This window comes from Pseudorasbora parva, chromosome 4 (genome assembly GCF_024679245.1).
Source record: "Pseudorasbora parva isolate DD20220531a chromosome 4, ASM2467924v1, whole genome shotgun sequence".
NCBI classification, from domain to species: domain Eukaryota; kingdom Metazoa; phylum Chordata; class Actinopteri; order Cypriniformes; family Gobionidae; genus Pseudorasbora; species Pseudorasbora parva.
This window is the reverse complement of record NC_090175.1, coordinates 11,406,151-11,420,408: the sequence shown is the minus strand read 5'-3', so window position 1 is coordinate 11,420,408 and position 14,258 is coordinate 11,406,151. Positions and strand designations below refer to the sequence as shown.

The window sequence follows — 14,258 nt, the reverse complement described above, 5'->3', positions numbered from 1 at the left end:
ATTTTGATTAAAGAACATAATTCACAACAACAAAACTTTGTTTGAAATAAGAAATAATTAAAAAGTTAACAAACTTGAAAAAAAAAAAAAATCTGCCACAACAGATCTGTATTAAAATATTTGATTTAATAGTTAAACAATTGTATCATCAAATAATTGCTTTGGCCTGTTGTATGAATTGTGAATTGTGTAAAACTACAATATATAAAACACGAGACACCTTTCAGTTATAAATAACCTTTCACTTGTTAGATATCCAAGAAAAAGGAAAAAAAAATAGTATTATACTAATGTTTAACATAATCTGCAACAAAAATGTAATGCTTTGAGAGTTACGAACACTATCCTTTAAAAAAAAAAAAATATATATATATATATATATATATATATATATATATATATATATATATATATATATTTAATACCTACATTTTGGCAAAAATGTCAGATAGAACCTTATAAAACCAAGGTGACAATTTGTGCAAGTTTTCATCCAAAACCTGATTGTTGTTATAGCGTGTGACAACTTGCCCCGTTCTTGCCTGCGCATTCCCACATACTGTACAGTTACACATGTTTGTAAGGTGTTCTTGAGTTTTTGCAGAGAGGAAATACTGTGTTTGTTTGCTATTTGTGTCATTTTTGGATATAGTATAATCCTTATGGTAGACGTCAGTGAGTCTGGGAGAGATGCAGAGATGATTCCTCAGTTAAAGTCCCACCTCCTGATGGAGGAGGCGCGTTTGACCCGATGCAGAGATCTCAAGCCCCTGTCAGAACATAGGAAACGACAGAAACACACACAGCTCCTCTGGAACATCTTGTGAAAATATGCAGTGAATTATTTTACTCCTCTGAGGCTGAGGAGAAGAGGTAAGAACACAGTTTCATTTAGACATTTGCTTACATAAAGTTCATTTTAGTCATTTATTATTATTTATTGTTATACATTTATTGCAATACTGAGTATACAATATTGTGTGTGTATGTGTGTGTATATATATATATATATATATATATATATATATATATAAAGGAAATGTTGGAAATAGAATAACAGGCTGCGGCAGAAATGCTTTTGCGTTTGTTTCTCATGCGAAATCTCGTGGAAAAATAAACACCTGTGGCAGTTGAGCATGTTTTTCTGGGAACGGTGCGTTTATACCCACATTCACCTGCCTCTGTGTTTTAGATGACAAAGCACTTGTCCCATGGGATCCACAGCAGGATATCAGACACATCCTGACATCCTGATCCTCTACCAAACACATAAAAAAACTCAAAAAGAATACCAAATAAAAATCCCATAGTCAATTTTAGCCCTTATTAGACTGAAGGAGGCAGAAATGCGCATCCCAAACATGTCAAATCGTTATATAATATGCAATGGACACTTTTGGATATACAGTAGACTAGTCTTTAATAATACCTAAATTATGTAAATTAAAATCAAATATATAATTTATTTATAATATTATTTAGAAACCTCTTATTTGCTGTTTTAGCAAATATGCACATTTTTATTTTGAAACAAATACACTCACCTAAAGGATTATTAGGAAATTGTTATTGTTAAATTTCTCATTAATGCAATTATCTAATCAGCTAATCACATGCCAGTGTCTTCAATGCATTTATGGGTGTGGTCCTGGTCAAGACAATCTCCTGAACTCCAAACTGAATGTCAGAATAGGAAAGAAAGGTGATTTAAGCAATTTTGAGCGTGGCATGGTTGTTGGTGCCAGACGGGCCGGTCTGAGTATTTCACAATCTGCTCAGTTACTGGGATTTTCACACACAACCATTTCTAGGGTTTAAAAAGAATGGTGTGAAAAGAGAAAAACATCCAGTATGCGGCAGTCCTGTGGGTGAAAATGCCTTGTTGATGCTCGAGGTCAGAGGAGAATGGGCCGACTGATTCAAGCTGATAGAAGAGCAACTTTGACTGAAATAACCACTCACTACAACCGAGGTATGCAGCAAAGCATTTGTGAAGCCACAACACGCACAACCTTGAGGCAGATGGGCTACAACAGCAGAAGACCCCACCGGGTACCACTCATCTCCAATACAAATAGGAAAAAGAGGCGACAATTTGCACAAGCTCACCAAAATTGGACAATTGAAGACTGGACAAATTTTGCCTGGTCTGATGAGTCTCGATTTCTGTTGAGACTTTCAGATGGTAGAGTCAGAATTTGGCGTAAACAGAATGAGAACATGGATCCATCTCACCTTGTTACCACTGTGCAGGCTGGTGGTGGTGGTGTAATGGTGTGGGGGATGTTTTCTTGCCACACTTTAGGCCCCTTAGTGCCAATTGGGCATCGTTTAAATGCCACGGCCTACCTGAGCATTGTTTCTGACCATGTCCATCCCTTTATGACCCCATGTACCCATCCTCTGATGGCTACTTCCAGCAGGATAATGCACCATGTCACAAAGCTCGAATCATTTCAAATTGGTTTCTTGAACATGACAAGAGTTCACTGAACTAAAATGGCTGCCACAGTCACCAGATCTCAACCCAATAGAGCATCTTTGGGATGTGGTGGAACGGGAGCTTCGTGTCCTGGATGTGCATCCCACAAATCTCCATCAACTGCAAGATGCTGTCCTATCAATATGGGCCAACATTTCTAACGAATGCTTTCAGCACCTTGTTGATTCAATGCCACGTAGAATTAAGGCAGTTCTGAAGGCGAAAGGGGGTCAACACAGTATTAGTATGGTCTTCCTAATAAGCATATTTGCTAAAACGGCAAAAAAGATTTCCTTATGAAGAAGAAAGTTGGTTTAGAAATAAAATGTCTTGTTCGAAAAGTACTGATTATTAAGATAAAAGCTATTTTGGGGGCCTATAATGACTGCTTATAATTACACATTAAAAGCTCAGCTATTGCATATTAGTCTGGGGGTGAAAAAACTGCTATTAAGTTGACCCTTAACCCATAGCCTTTAACCTACTCATGCCACCAAACCTGTGCCTTACCCATATCCCACCTCAATAGCAGCACAAGTGTTTGCATTAAAACATGATCAACACAATAAGTACATTGTATCTAACAACTGTTTTTTTTAATGTAAGTACATGGTAGTAAAAGGGATATAAATCACATAAAAATGAAAACTGACCCATGATTTTCCTCTTTCAGAAGAGCACAATCTGAGTTATATTAAAAAAATGTCCTGGCTCTTCCAAGCTTTATGGGAGTGAATCGGGGTTGAGCTTTTGAAGCCCAAAAAAGTGCATCTATCCATTGTACAGTTCAGTTTCATCGTACGTTTCATACAGCTCCAGGAGGTAAATAAAGGCCATCTGAAGCATTTGTGTTAGAAATATATCAATATTTATAACTTTATAAACTATAATCACTGGCTTCCGGTAATGGCCGTACATGAGTCGAGTTCTGGAGGAAGAGTGACCTCTGACCCGACGCTTTGACCTATTAACGAGTGCGGAAGCATACAGTCACGAATTAGAAGTCTAAATTAAGACTTTTTAAAGAGAAATGTTGGAGGAGCTTGAGTCTGTTTGAACCGCGAGCGGTGTCTAACTCACCTAAGCTTCGCCTACATCCTACGTCATGCGTCAGGTCAGAGGTCACCCTTCCACCAGAACTAGACTAGTGTACGCAGGGCCGGATCTACCGTATGACAAAAACTGCTTTTAAAGAAAATGGAAAAAATACATTAAACACTGTGATGTCAAATTTTATATTGTGGCTTTATATGTGATCATATACTTGCATATTATTAAAACTTTACCCAAATCAAGCTCAAATGAAGTTAGGGAGTTTTTGTCCAGTGAATGTCTTATTTCGTCATTAGACCGGCGGCATCTGAGGCAGTGAGTCCATCACATCAAGTTTTCATCAGCTTAAAGGTTATGAAGATTATTGTAGCTGTTGATATGTGGGTGCTCGTTGTTCTCCGCGTTTTTCTGTTGTTGATTTTAGAATGCCTATGCTTAAATCTGTTACCGGAAGCCAGTAAATTAGAGATTATAAAGTTATAAATATGGATTTTTTTCTTACACAAACGTATTGATTCGCTTCAGAAGGCCTTTATTAACACATTGGCACCCTGAGGAGTACTTTTATGATAGATGGATGCACTTTTTTGGGCTTCAAAATCTAGGGTACCATTCATTCCCATTATAAAGCTTGGAAGAGGATGGCTTGAGGGTGAGTAAATCATGGGATAATTTACCTTTTAGGGTGAAGTATCCCTTTAAAGTCACCTAATATAAAGTCTGATCTTGTCTTTACTGTGCTGTGCTTCTGGATACATTAAAGGGGTACTTCAGCGCCGGGAAGATGAATCTGTATTTAAACTGGGTCATTAATGCAGTAGAAATGTGAAATTGTTTTTGAATTTGGTGTCTTCTAGACAGAGAAAAGACAGAACATGTATTTTTGTCCCATGGGGATGAAAGACTACAATTCCCAGAATGCTTCGCTACCCTGTGAGGCCATTCCCAACACCACCAACTTCATTACTGTGACTGAGTTAGAGGAGACACTACAATTAAAAACTGAACGTGTCTGTTCAATATAATGAGTGAGTCACCGCGCGAGTATCACAGCTCTGGGCACTAACTGCACGAGTGATGAGAGCTGAGGTAATCGCGACTACACTCGCGGCATACATTCACAACGCGAGTTCAGTCTGGCGCGTTTCAGTTCATGCCTTTGCAAGCTTAACTTTCATAGAAATTAATTTGAGAAGTTGAAAGACTTACATTGCTCACCATAGCTCCGTTTAAATGAGTGCCTGTAGCTGCCAGCTGAGCTCTGAGTGTGATCTCCATCCCTCATGCGCGGGTTCAAAACATGCGGAAATGGCTCCCTCTGCTGGCTGTAGTCTTTAGCCTCTGGAGAAACATTCCTCCTATGATGCAAAAATCGTCAATTTGCATCATAGGAGGAATTTTTCCAGAAATAAAATGCATAAATCTCTTGTCTCAGGTGGATATGAGGGGGGAAAGCACAATAATTTGAATATACTCCAGGGTTTCTACTGATACAAAGCCATATGCTAATCGCTGAAGTAACCCTTTAATCTTGTCTTTTAAGTCTTGTTATTTTCCAGTCCGCTGCACAGTTTGTGCGGGGCGTCAGTGGTGCGTGATGACCGTCACTTACACCGCCAGAGTGGCCAACGCGCGATTCTGCGGCTTCTCCAAACTACTGCTGGCCTGGAGGGGAAGCATCTATAAAGTTCTGTACAAAGAGTTTCTGGCTTTCTTCGCTATGTACACAGCAATCAGCATCACATACAGGTGTGTGTGTGTGTACTTGTGCTAATATCTCATCTCATGTTTGGATCGAGAGGCACATTTTATCTACATCCTTTTCTTTGGCAGATTCTTCCTTGTGGACGATCAGAAGAGATACTTTGAAAAGCTTTCCATTTACTGCAACCACTATGCCAGTCTCATCCCAATGTCTTTCGTATTAGGTACGTACGCCCCAGGACAGCATAACCACTTAATTCAGTGAGTATTGAATGTTTTAACATCATCAGATGAATAAATATCCCTCATTATGCAATTTTATGCTTGTGATTTAATTTACACTACCGGCCAAAAGTTAGGGATTGATAATATCTTAAACACTTGTCTTTCATTTCTCATGCTGTAATATTATTGCACATTGAAATGTCTATTTCTATGTGAATATTTTGTAAAATGTAATGTATTTCTGTGATCTGAATTTTCAGCATCCTTACTCCAGTCTTCAGTGTCACATGATTCTTCAGAAATCATTCTGATATGATTATAACTGATCATTTTTCCTCCCAGGATATTTTGATTAAGAGAAAGTTTAAAAGAACAGCATTTATTTGAAAGCTGTGTAAAAGTGTAAAACCCATTACTGCCATTGATCAATTTAACCCGGTGTAGTCAGTGAAAAAATACTAAAAAAAATGTTTAGTGAAATTATATATATATTAATTTGATAATTGTATGTAATATTTAGTTTTTTAGGAGATTTTATGGTACTAACTTATATTTATGTGGTTGTTATGATACATATATGAAAAGATAATTTCCAACTTAAACTATCATAAATCGTGTTTTGGAACACAGACTCAAGTTTGTTCTCTTTTTAAAGACGACACTTGGCAGATTATTGCTAAAAGTTTTAAAAAGTTAACTTGAAAAATGTGTAAACATTTTTTTTTTACATTTATTGTTATATAAATGTACAAAAATACCATTTAAAAAAAATGTATATGAAAAATATATTTTCCAAGATACGTCTTACTTTAATATTGTAAAAATCTAAAGCCATAAATCTAAACCAGTTTTGCTCCAAATTTGAGGTTTATATCTCAAAAAATGAGCTTTCAGTAAGATTTTCTTTGCTGTGTAGCACCAAACATTTTCACTAGATGAAATTCGTCTCCCATTCATTTTCAAACAATACAAGTATTATTTTTTTTCCAGAATTTTTTAAAACATGTCCATGTTAGTGTGTGTGTGTCTGTGTGTTCGCACAGCAAGTGCATAAACCTTTACCATGTTTCATACGAGATGAAGTAAAAATGTGGCCAGAAATGACCAAACTGCACCAGGGGGTTAATGATTTATTGCTGAATGAAATAAAATAAATTAATTATAACAAAATAGTCTTACTGACGGAATTATTAAATGAGGTTTATCTTTTCTCATAAAGCATTGGATGATAATGTCAATAGGTTAAAGGGATTTTAGCATATTACAAGCATACAAAAAAAACCCTCTTTATATTACACAGGGTTTTACGTGACATTAATAGTGAATCGCTGGTGGAATCAGTACACCTCCATCCCGCTGCCGGACAGGATCATGTGCACGCTCTCTGGCGGCGTGCAGGGCGGGGACGAGCACGGCAGGTTACTGCGACGCACGCTGATGCGCTACGCCAGTCTGTCCGCGCTCCTGATCCTGCGCTCCGTCAGCACAGCCGTGTTCAAGAGATTCCCTACCATGGATCACGTAGTTGAAGCAGGTAACATGAGTTTACAACATTAACGCACTAGCAAGCATCCAGAATAAGCCTTCAGCTAATCCACACCTGCACACTAGGTGGCGCAACCTACTACCGTCTTTGACAACTGAGAAGAAGGATCACTTGTTTGTTGGCGCATATCACCACAAGGCACACAAACTGTTAAGAAGCCCAGAAAAAAAAATTAAATAAGATATTAAACTTACCAGTTATTCCTTTTTTCAGCGATTCCTTGCCACTGTTGCCACATAACTTCATATTCATAACAAGGGTTGTGTCTGAAATCGCCCCCTAAACTCTCATTCACTCTTCACTGCATTACTCCACTAATATAGTCCACTTGAGGGAGTGAGTGAATTGGGACACGGTAGGAAGAGTTAGTGCTGGCTGTTTAATAATCATTTCAAATTTGGCAAACTGGCAGCTCCAGTAGTAATGGAAATATTTATCTTGAACTGTCATGGAAACAAGCATGTAAAATCCTTATTAAACTATTCAATAATCATTTAAAAATGAATTTATACCTTTATGATATTACGCTGTACCCACATTGGTCCAGCGGTTTGGAAGATGTATAGATGGATGATGTTTCCCACAATGTTTTCAGACATCACTACAAATGGCTATCCCCTCAAATGGTGACCTATTTAAGGATATAGGGGCCGATTTCGGACACAGCCAACAACTCAACATCCGTTCTCTTCTGTCTCCTGGAATACTTTTCTTCTGTTTTTACACTGGTCTTCAAAACAGCTTTCTGTGCTAGCGTCACCATTCTCACCATTTTGTGCAACAGCAACGGCCCCACATGCCAGTGCCATGTGATCTAAAGCTCAAATCTAATTGGACGGGCCGTTTAACTGTAGGATGACAGTGGAAAATATAACTTTTGTCGCGTTGCAGTTAATCATGCATTTGCGCTCCGTGTGAAAGGCCCTTTACGTGCTGTAAAATACCTGTTACATTTCAGATCATGACACTTAATTGTTAGTAGTGGTGGTAGAAGGAGCTGTTTTTGTTGTTGTTACACAAGGGTTTAAAGCTGAGTTTATAACACAGTTCTGACTTTATTTCTCGCAATTTTAACTTCATCCTGCTGACAAAGATGAAATTATACATTTTGTGATACAGACACATCCTTTCGTCCACAAATTAGGCATCCCTTACTTAGAAGAGATATAAATTCAGAGAAGAAAAGCCAGAATTTTTAGAGGGGAATTCTGAGAAAGTCACATTTGTGAGATGTTAGTACAACTGTCGGTAGGGCTGGGCGATAAAACGATAACGATAATTATCACGATATAATTTTCTCGATAAAACGATAACAACAGTTCGATAAATTCTCGATATAATGCTTACGCGCTATGCGTAATGCTGTGCATGCGTATTGCAGACCGGGCTTCAGGGTGCTGCACGTGCTGCTGTTTACAGTCAGTGACTGACAGGCTTGGGGGATCGGAGTGAAGTGGAGCAATAAAAATGAGTGATAGTGAAGAAAACTCAGTGCTCACGACCAGCTCGGAGGACACAGATATCGTTGACAAGTTAGTTCGCTCAACTTCAGTGGTTTGGAGATATTTTGGCGATCCATCCGACATAAAACAGAGCGACATACGTGGACTGCTTGCTTATCATAGGTTCACGTTCACCACACGGAATTTAATTATTAAAGGATCGTGCTTCTTCGAAGTTCTTCCATATAACATTGAGCCCAGCACAGCGGTAAATCTACATTAACTACATTCACACACAGGCTTATTACCTTGTTAGTTGCGGTGGGTGACTTACAACAAGCTAACACTAACTGTACCAAACTATAATCACTAAAACATCGGACTTGTACACGATCGCTATCATAATTATTTGTCTTTGGTGATGTATTAATGACTCAGCATCACCTGTATCAAAAGAGAAATAATGTCATCCGACTTTAAAATGAATAAAATAGACTAGACAGCCCTTACTGGAGATCCACAAATACTGAACTTTGCTCTCTCCCTCCTCTTGCGACCAGCCCACTGTCGGTGAGGTGTGTGTGTGTGTGTGTGTGTGTGTGTGTCGGTGAGATGTGCGTGTGTGTGTCGGTGAGAGAGAGATGCACAGTGGACCATTTTATTTGCCCGTTTGCATTTTTAGTGTTTTACTATGATATTATTGATATACAGTGTAGAGTAAAAAAAAATGCTGACCAAAAATAAGATTTTAATAAATAAATCTACCTTAGTTTTAATAAATTGTTCACCTGTTTGGGAAGTGTTTGTCATGTTTTGACAATAAAGGATAGTTTAAAACCACAGTTAACTGTCTGTTTTCTACATATTTAACTCAGGAGCAAAAATATGCCTTTAAATTTTAAAGAAATAAAGATGTTACATTTATCGTGATATTTATCGATATCGACTGATATGGAAAATTATATTGTGATAATTATTTTATGCCATATCGCCCAGCCCTAACTGTCGGGAATAAAATTAGGAATTGTGAGAAATGAAATCAGAATTATGCATTATAAACTTGCATTTCTGAGGGGGGAAAAGTCAGATTTCAGATGGGGAAAATCGGAAGGGCAAGATGCTAAACCTGCCAGATATAAACTCAAAAAAGTCAAAAGTGAGATGATAAAATAATTTTTTTAAATTACTTTTGTTTTATTCTCTGGTGGAAACTAACCTCCATAGAAAAATTGAATAACTGCAGTCTGTTTATAGGTTTTATGACGAGAGAAGAGCGTAAGAAGTTTGAGAGTTTACACTCACCCTATAATAAGTACTGGATCCCGTGTGTGTGGTTCACTAACCTGACCGCAGTCGCCCGCTGTGAGGGCAGAATCAAAGATGATAACACTTATAAACTTCTATTGGAGGTAACTACATTCAAAAGATCTCGCAGGTTTTACACGATAGTAAGAACACTATAATTCAATTCTAGAGATTTGATTCCTAGTGTAAAACCTAGTGTTGTTTTTGCAGGAGCTGAATGATTTCAGAGGGAAGTGCAGCATGCTTTTTCACTACGACATGATCAGCATACCGTTGGTCTACACACAGGTCAGATAAGACGACAAGAGACTGAAAGGGTTTCATGGCGTGTGCTGGAATATGAATGTATCTTTGTTTTAATCTCAGGTTGTGACTCTGGCAGTGTACAGTTTCTTCCTCGTGTGTCTGATTGGTCGTCAGTTTCTCGACCCGGGTCAGGGTTACCCAGGTCACGACCTTGACCTTTACGTCCCCATCTTTACCCTTCTGCAGTTCTTTTTCTATGCTGGCTGGTTGAAGGTCAGGAATCACAATCCCTAATATCATTTTAATATGAATTAGATGCCCCATTTTTACATATGACCCACAAGTGTAAATGTCTCTTTAAAACACAAAGCCAGAAGGATCTCTCCATGGCTAATTTAAACAATACCAGTATTAGCCATTACTATTTTTATTTCTATTTTTCTCATTATTTCTCAGGTGGCAGAACAGCTCATAAATCCATTTGGAGAGGATGATGATGACTTTGAGTCCAACTGGTTGATAGATAGAAACTTCCAGGTGCTACTTGCTCATATATTCTGTTTGTCTTTGATTCGTTTCACACAGTCACTATTGATACATTTCTCTCTGTATGTGTTTAAAAGGTGTCTATGATGGCGGTGGATGAGATGTATGGAGATTTGCCCATGATGGAGAGAGATCGTTACTGGAATGATTCGAATCCTCGTCCGCCGTACACAGCCGCCACTCTTTTCGTGCTGCGTAAACCCTCGTTCCAAGGCTCCACCTTCGACATGGCGTCAGTGCTCACCAAACACACATCCACTCATCTTCTCAGACCAGACAGTTTACTGTACAACTCATGACCTTCAAACATACAGTCTTTACTGGTAAATTACCGGTAAGAGATCATGTGTGAACAGGAGCTTTTCAAAATACCGGTAATTGGGTTCAGGCAATTTATCAGTAAGGGAAGTTGTAACATTACCAGCAAATTACCCGTATGATGCCGTGGGTGAAGATTATCGTTGTGAGCGTGAAGTCAGAACGCGCTGACGTAAGAAGTCTGCCAGTCATAAAAAATGTATGAAGATGATGCGATGTGACTCCACCCTGTTTACATAAAAAAAGTTGCAGGGGGAGACGATATCATGGAAAGTCCACAAGTCAGGACTCCAACTCAGGGCTCCCGAAAGTGCAGCAGTGCAATTATGTCTACGCACTAACCAGCATCAGTTTGATCAACATAAGAACCTCATTTTGTAAGAAACACGGTGGGAACCGAATCCGACGGCAAACAATCCAGCTGTCAGAGTCTGTTCCCCAGTCCCCATGACGTTATTCTAACGTTCCCCTTCAAATGGTATTTCTACGATCCCCTTCAAATGTTATTTCAACGTTCCCCCCCGAGCGTTATCATAACATGGATACTAAGCAGAGGATTGTGGGAAGCACACCTCGTCGCTAAGAGGAGGAAGAAAAGCAGGTGAAAGAGAGGAGGCCGGTATCAGGAAAAGTCCACGTGCCAGGACTCGAACTCGGGTCTCACAAATTCTAATGTTTCCCTCCAAATGTTACTCTGTTTCCCACCGAACGTTATTCTGTTGTTCCCATCTTAACGTTATTCCAATGTTCCTCTCCGAACGGTATTATAACATTGAGCAGTGGATCGTGGGAAGCACACACCTCATCGGTAAGAGTAGTTAAAAAGTAGGAGAAAGTATCAGGAAAAGTATACCTGATAAAAGTATACCTGGTACCTTATTTTGGAAACCCAAACTCGGGTTTCCAAAATTCGAACGTTCCCCTCTAAGCGTTAATTTAACGTTCCCCCCTGAATGTTATTCTTATGTGGATGCTAAGCAGAGGATTGTGTGAAGCACACACCTCATCGGCAAGAGGAGTTTCAGTGTTTCTATGTAAATATGTGCTAGATGGACATTGATGGCATAGATGGCAGCTTTTTCAAAGTCGCTCTCGAGACCCAGCTTACGTTCGTCTTTACTGCGGCTCTGAAGTTGAATACTAATATGTGTGTCTGTTGTTTTTGAAAGCAAAACACGCATTCTGTTTGCTCAAACCCTTATGCCTGTCACTCGGACATCAAAAATGTTGTCAAATACAGATTTGAAACTAAAGTGCTTCTCTTCATTCAGATGACTGACATCGCAGAATTTACCGGTATTTTGGTGCCGACGTGTGAATGGTCTCTTACTGGTAAAAAGCCAAACTGGCATTGCTTGTGTGAACCACATATTTGTGTATTTCTGGTAATTTTACGGTAATTTACCGGGAATGATGTGTGAAAAGATAACATGGTGGATTACAGTCATAAATATAGCTGATACTCATTTATGATTTGATACTCATGCTACTTATTAATTATGATTATGAATAGTGGTTTATATATTTATAGTACATTTTTGGTTTCTTTTTTTAAAAATGAAAAATTTCTTTTTTAATTAATACTTATTTTCTATCACTTTAATACAATTAAATTGATAGAAAAAAGTACAAAAGTAAAGACAAACAATCTGTTATTTTGAGAAAAAAATATGAAACAAATTCAGCTTTAAACACGAATAAATTACATTTCACTATATTTTACAATAGAAAACAGCTATTTTGTAATGATTTCCCAATATTACTGTTGTTATTGTATTTCAATCAAATATATGCTGCCTTGATGAGCACACTGTAAAAAAATGTTGGCTTAAATTAAGGAACTTGGTTGCCTTAAAATGTTGAGTTAATACAATGAAGGAAATTGGTTTAATAAATAGAAAATATTATTGTATCTGAACCACATAAATAAATAAAAAATGTGATAAATCATGAAAATGTGGCAGGTTTTCACTGCATTATTACAAATAAAACAATCACGCAATATGCTTACAACATCTTTGAATACTATTTGAATAAAGGGTGTTGTCAATTTTAAAAAATGTTCATTGTATTAACTCAACTTTTGTAATTTCAATGAACTCAAAATTTTAAGGCAACCAGATAATATTTAAAAAAAAAATTTTTTTACAGTGCAGAAGAGAACTCTTTCAAAAACATTATAAAGTATTATCAACTCTAAACTGCCGAAGGCTAATGTAAAAGAACTTATTTGTTCATTTATCACTTCATCAATCATTTTGTTTATTTTTGTTGACATTTAAAATCCCCAGAATTCCAAAAGAGGAGATGCACTTCCAGCCTCTGCAGGAGATTGCGGAGAACCTGGAGGAGTCTGTGACGCGGAACCACAACCTGGCCCTCTTCAACCGGCTCTTCGGCTCCGCCCCCTCTCCCACAGGCTTCATGGGCGGAGCCTTACGCCGCACTTCGGCCCAGCTGCAGCGTTTGACGCGCTCCATCAGTCCGGATCCCTCCTTGTCTGAAGCGGAGGATGAGGAAGAGGAGAGCGCGGGCGGCTCCATACTGTCTGGATTGGACACCACACAGAGCACCATCTGCAGCTGCGGAGGGCTCATCAGCACCTGTCCTCCGCTGTCAGGTCTGGCAGATGGAAGAGGTGAAGAGGAAGACGAGAAGATGGTGGAGAAACACTCACTAGTGCCAAAAATCCCACTGCCCACAGCGCAGGGGTCATCAGGGAGGAAGAGTCCTCTCGCTCTGGGACGAGTCAAGCCTAATTTCTGTTCCTCAAATACCACCAACCGCTCTGTACCCGACTTGTACTCTTTCCAGCCTATCCGAGACCCGGCAAAGGTCATGACACCGAAACCGAATCCACCCAATAGCAAAGTGGAAGCAGTGTCTTTACTGACCGTCCCATCACTTGAAGTCTCAGCATTGCCGGAGAATTCGGAAAGAGAGCAGATGCTGGCAGATTCACAGTGGATGCCTTCTAATGGTCAAAGTCAAGTGTAGGGTCAGAGGTCACAGGGTCGAGTACACTGTAAAAGAATCCAACTTTGTTTTGTATGACAAATTCTGCTTTTAAAGTTTATTCAACTATTTAACATGAAAAAAGTTAAAGCAGCACTGGGTAACTTTTGCCCTCTGGGTCTCCCTACAGTTGGGAAAAAATAATGTCCTCAACTACTGTCGTAAGCTCTGTCATCCTACAACAGGGGATGCCATCGCGCGTGCATTTGTTGACATGACAACCCTGATAGCCCTGAACTAGTAATGCATGGGTCTCATAACCCGCGGACCCCGTATGTCTAATTAATGGTCGCGGGTGCGCGGCGTGTTGTAAAAATATATGCAGTGGTGCGGGGCGGGCCAAATAACTTCATAAAAGCGGCACCGCGGGTTAGTG

The 14,258-nt window shown here is 38.9% G+C and overlaps 1 protein-coding gene across 1 annotated transcript; it reads left to right on the top strand.

Annotated features, from left to right (window-relative positions):
- Positions 1 to 457: 457 nt before the first annotated feature.
- On the top strand, positions 458 to 14,131 carry best2 (bestrophin 2). Its single transcript, XM_067440904.1, has 10 exons — positions 458 to 873; positions 5,079 to 5,284; positions 5,369 to 5,463; positions 6,765 to 6,998; positions 9,707 to 9,861; positions 9,968 to 10,045; positions 10,124 to 10,276; positions 10,460 to 10,540; positions 10,627 to 10,781; positions 13,159 to 14,131. Exons 2-10 carry the CDS (start codon positions 5,133 to 5,135, stop codon positions 13,862 to 13,864), a joined length of 1,809 nt encoding a protein of 602 aa, XP_067297005.1. The 5' UTR covers positions 458 to 873; positions 5,079 to 5,132; the 3' UTR covers positions 13,865 to 14,131.
- Positions 14,132 to 14,258: the final 127 nt, after the last annotated feature.

Coding starts and splice junctions, on each gene's coding strand:
- best2 (XM_067440904.1), top strand. CDS start 5,133: ATGACCGTCACTTACACCGCCAGAGTGGCCAACGCGCGATTCTGCGGC. Junction 5,464..6,764: donor CCCAATGTCTTTCGTATTAG/GTACGTACGCCC, acceptor TATATTACACAG/GGTTTTACGTGACATTAATA. Junction 10,277..10,459: donor TCTATGCTGGCTGGTTGAAG/GTCAGGAATCAC, acceptor ATTATTTCTCAG/GTGGCAGAACAGCTCATAAA.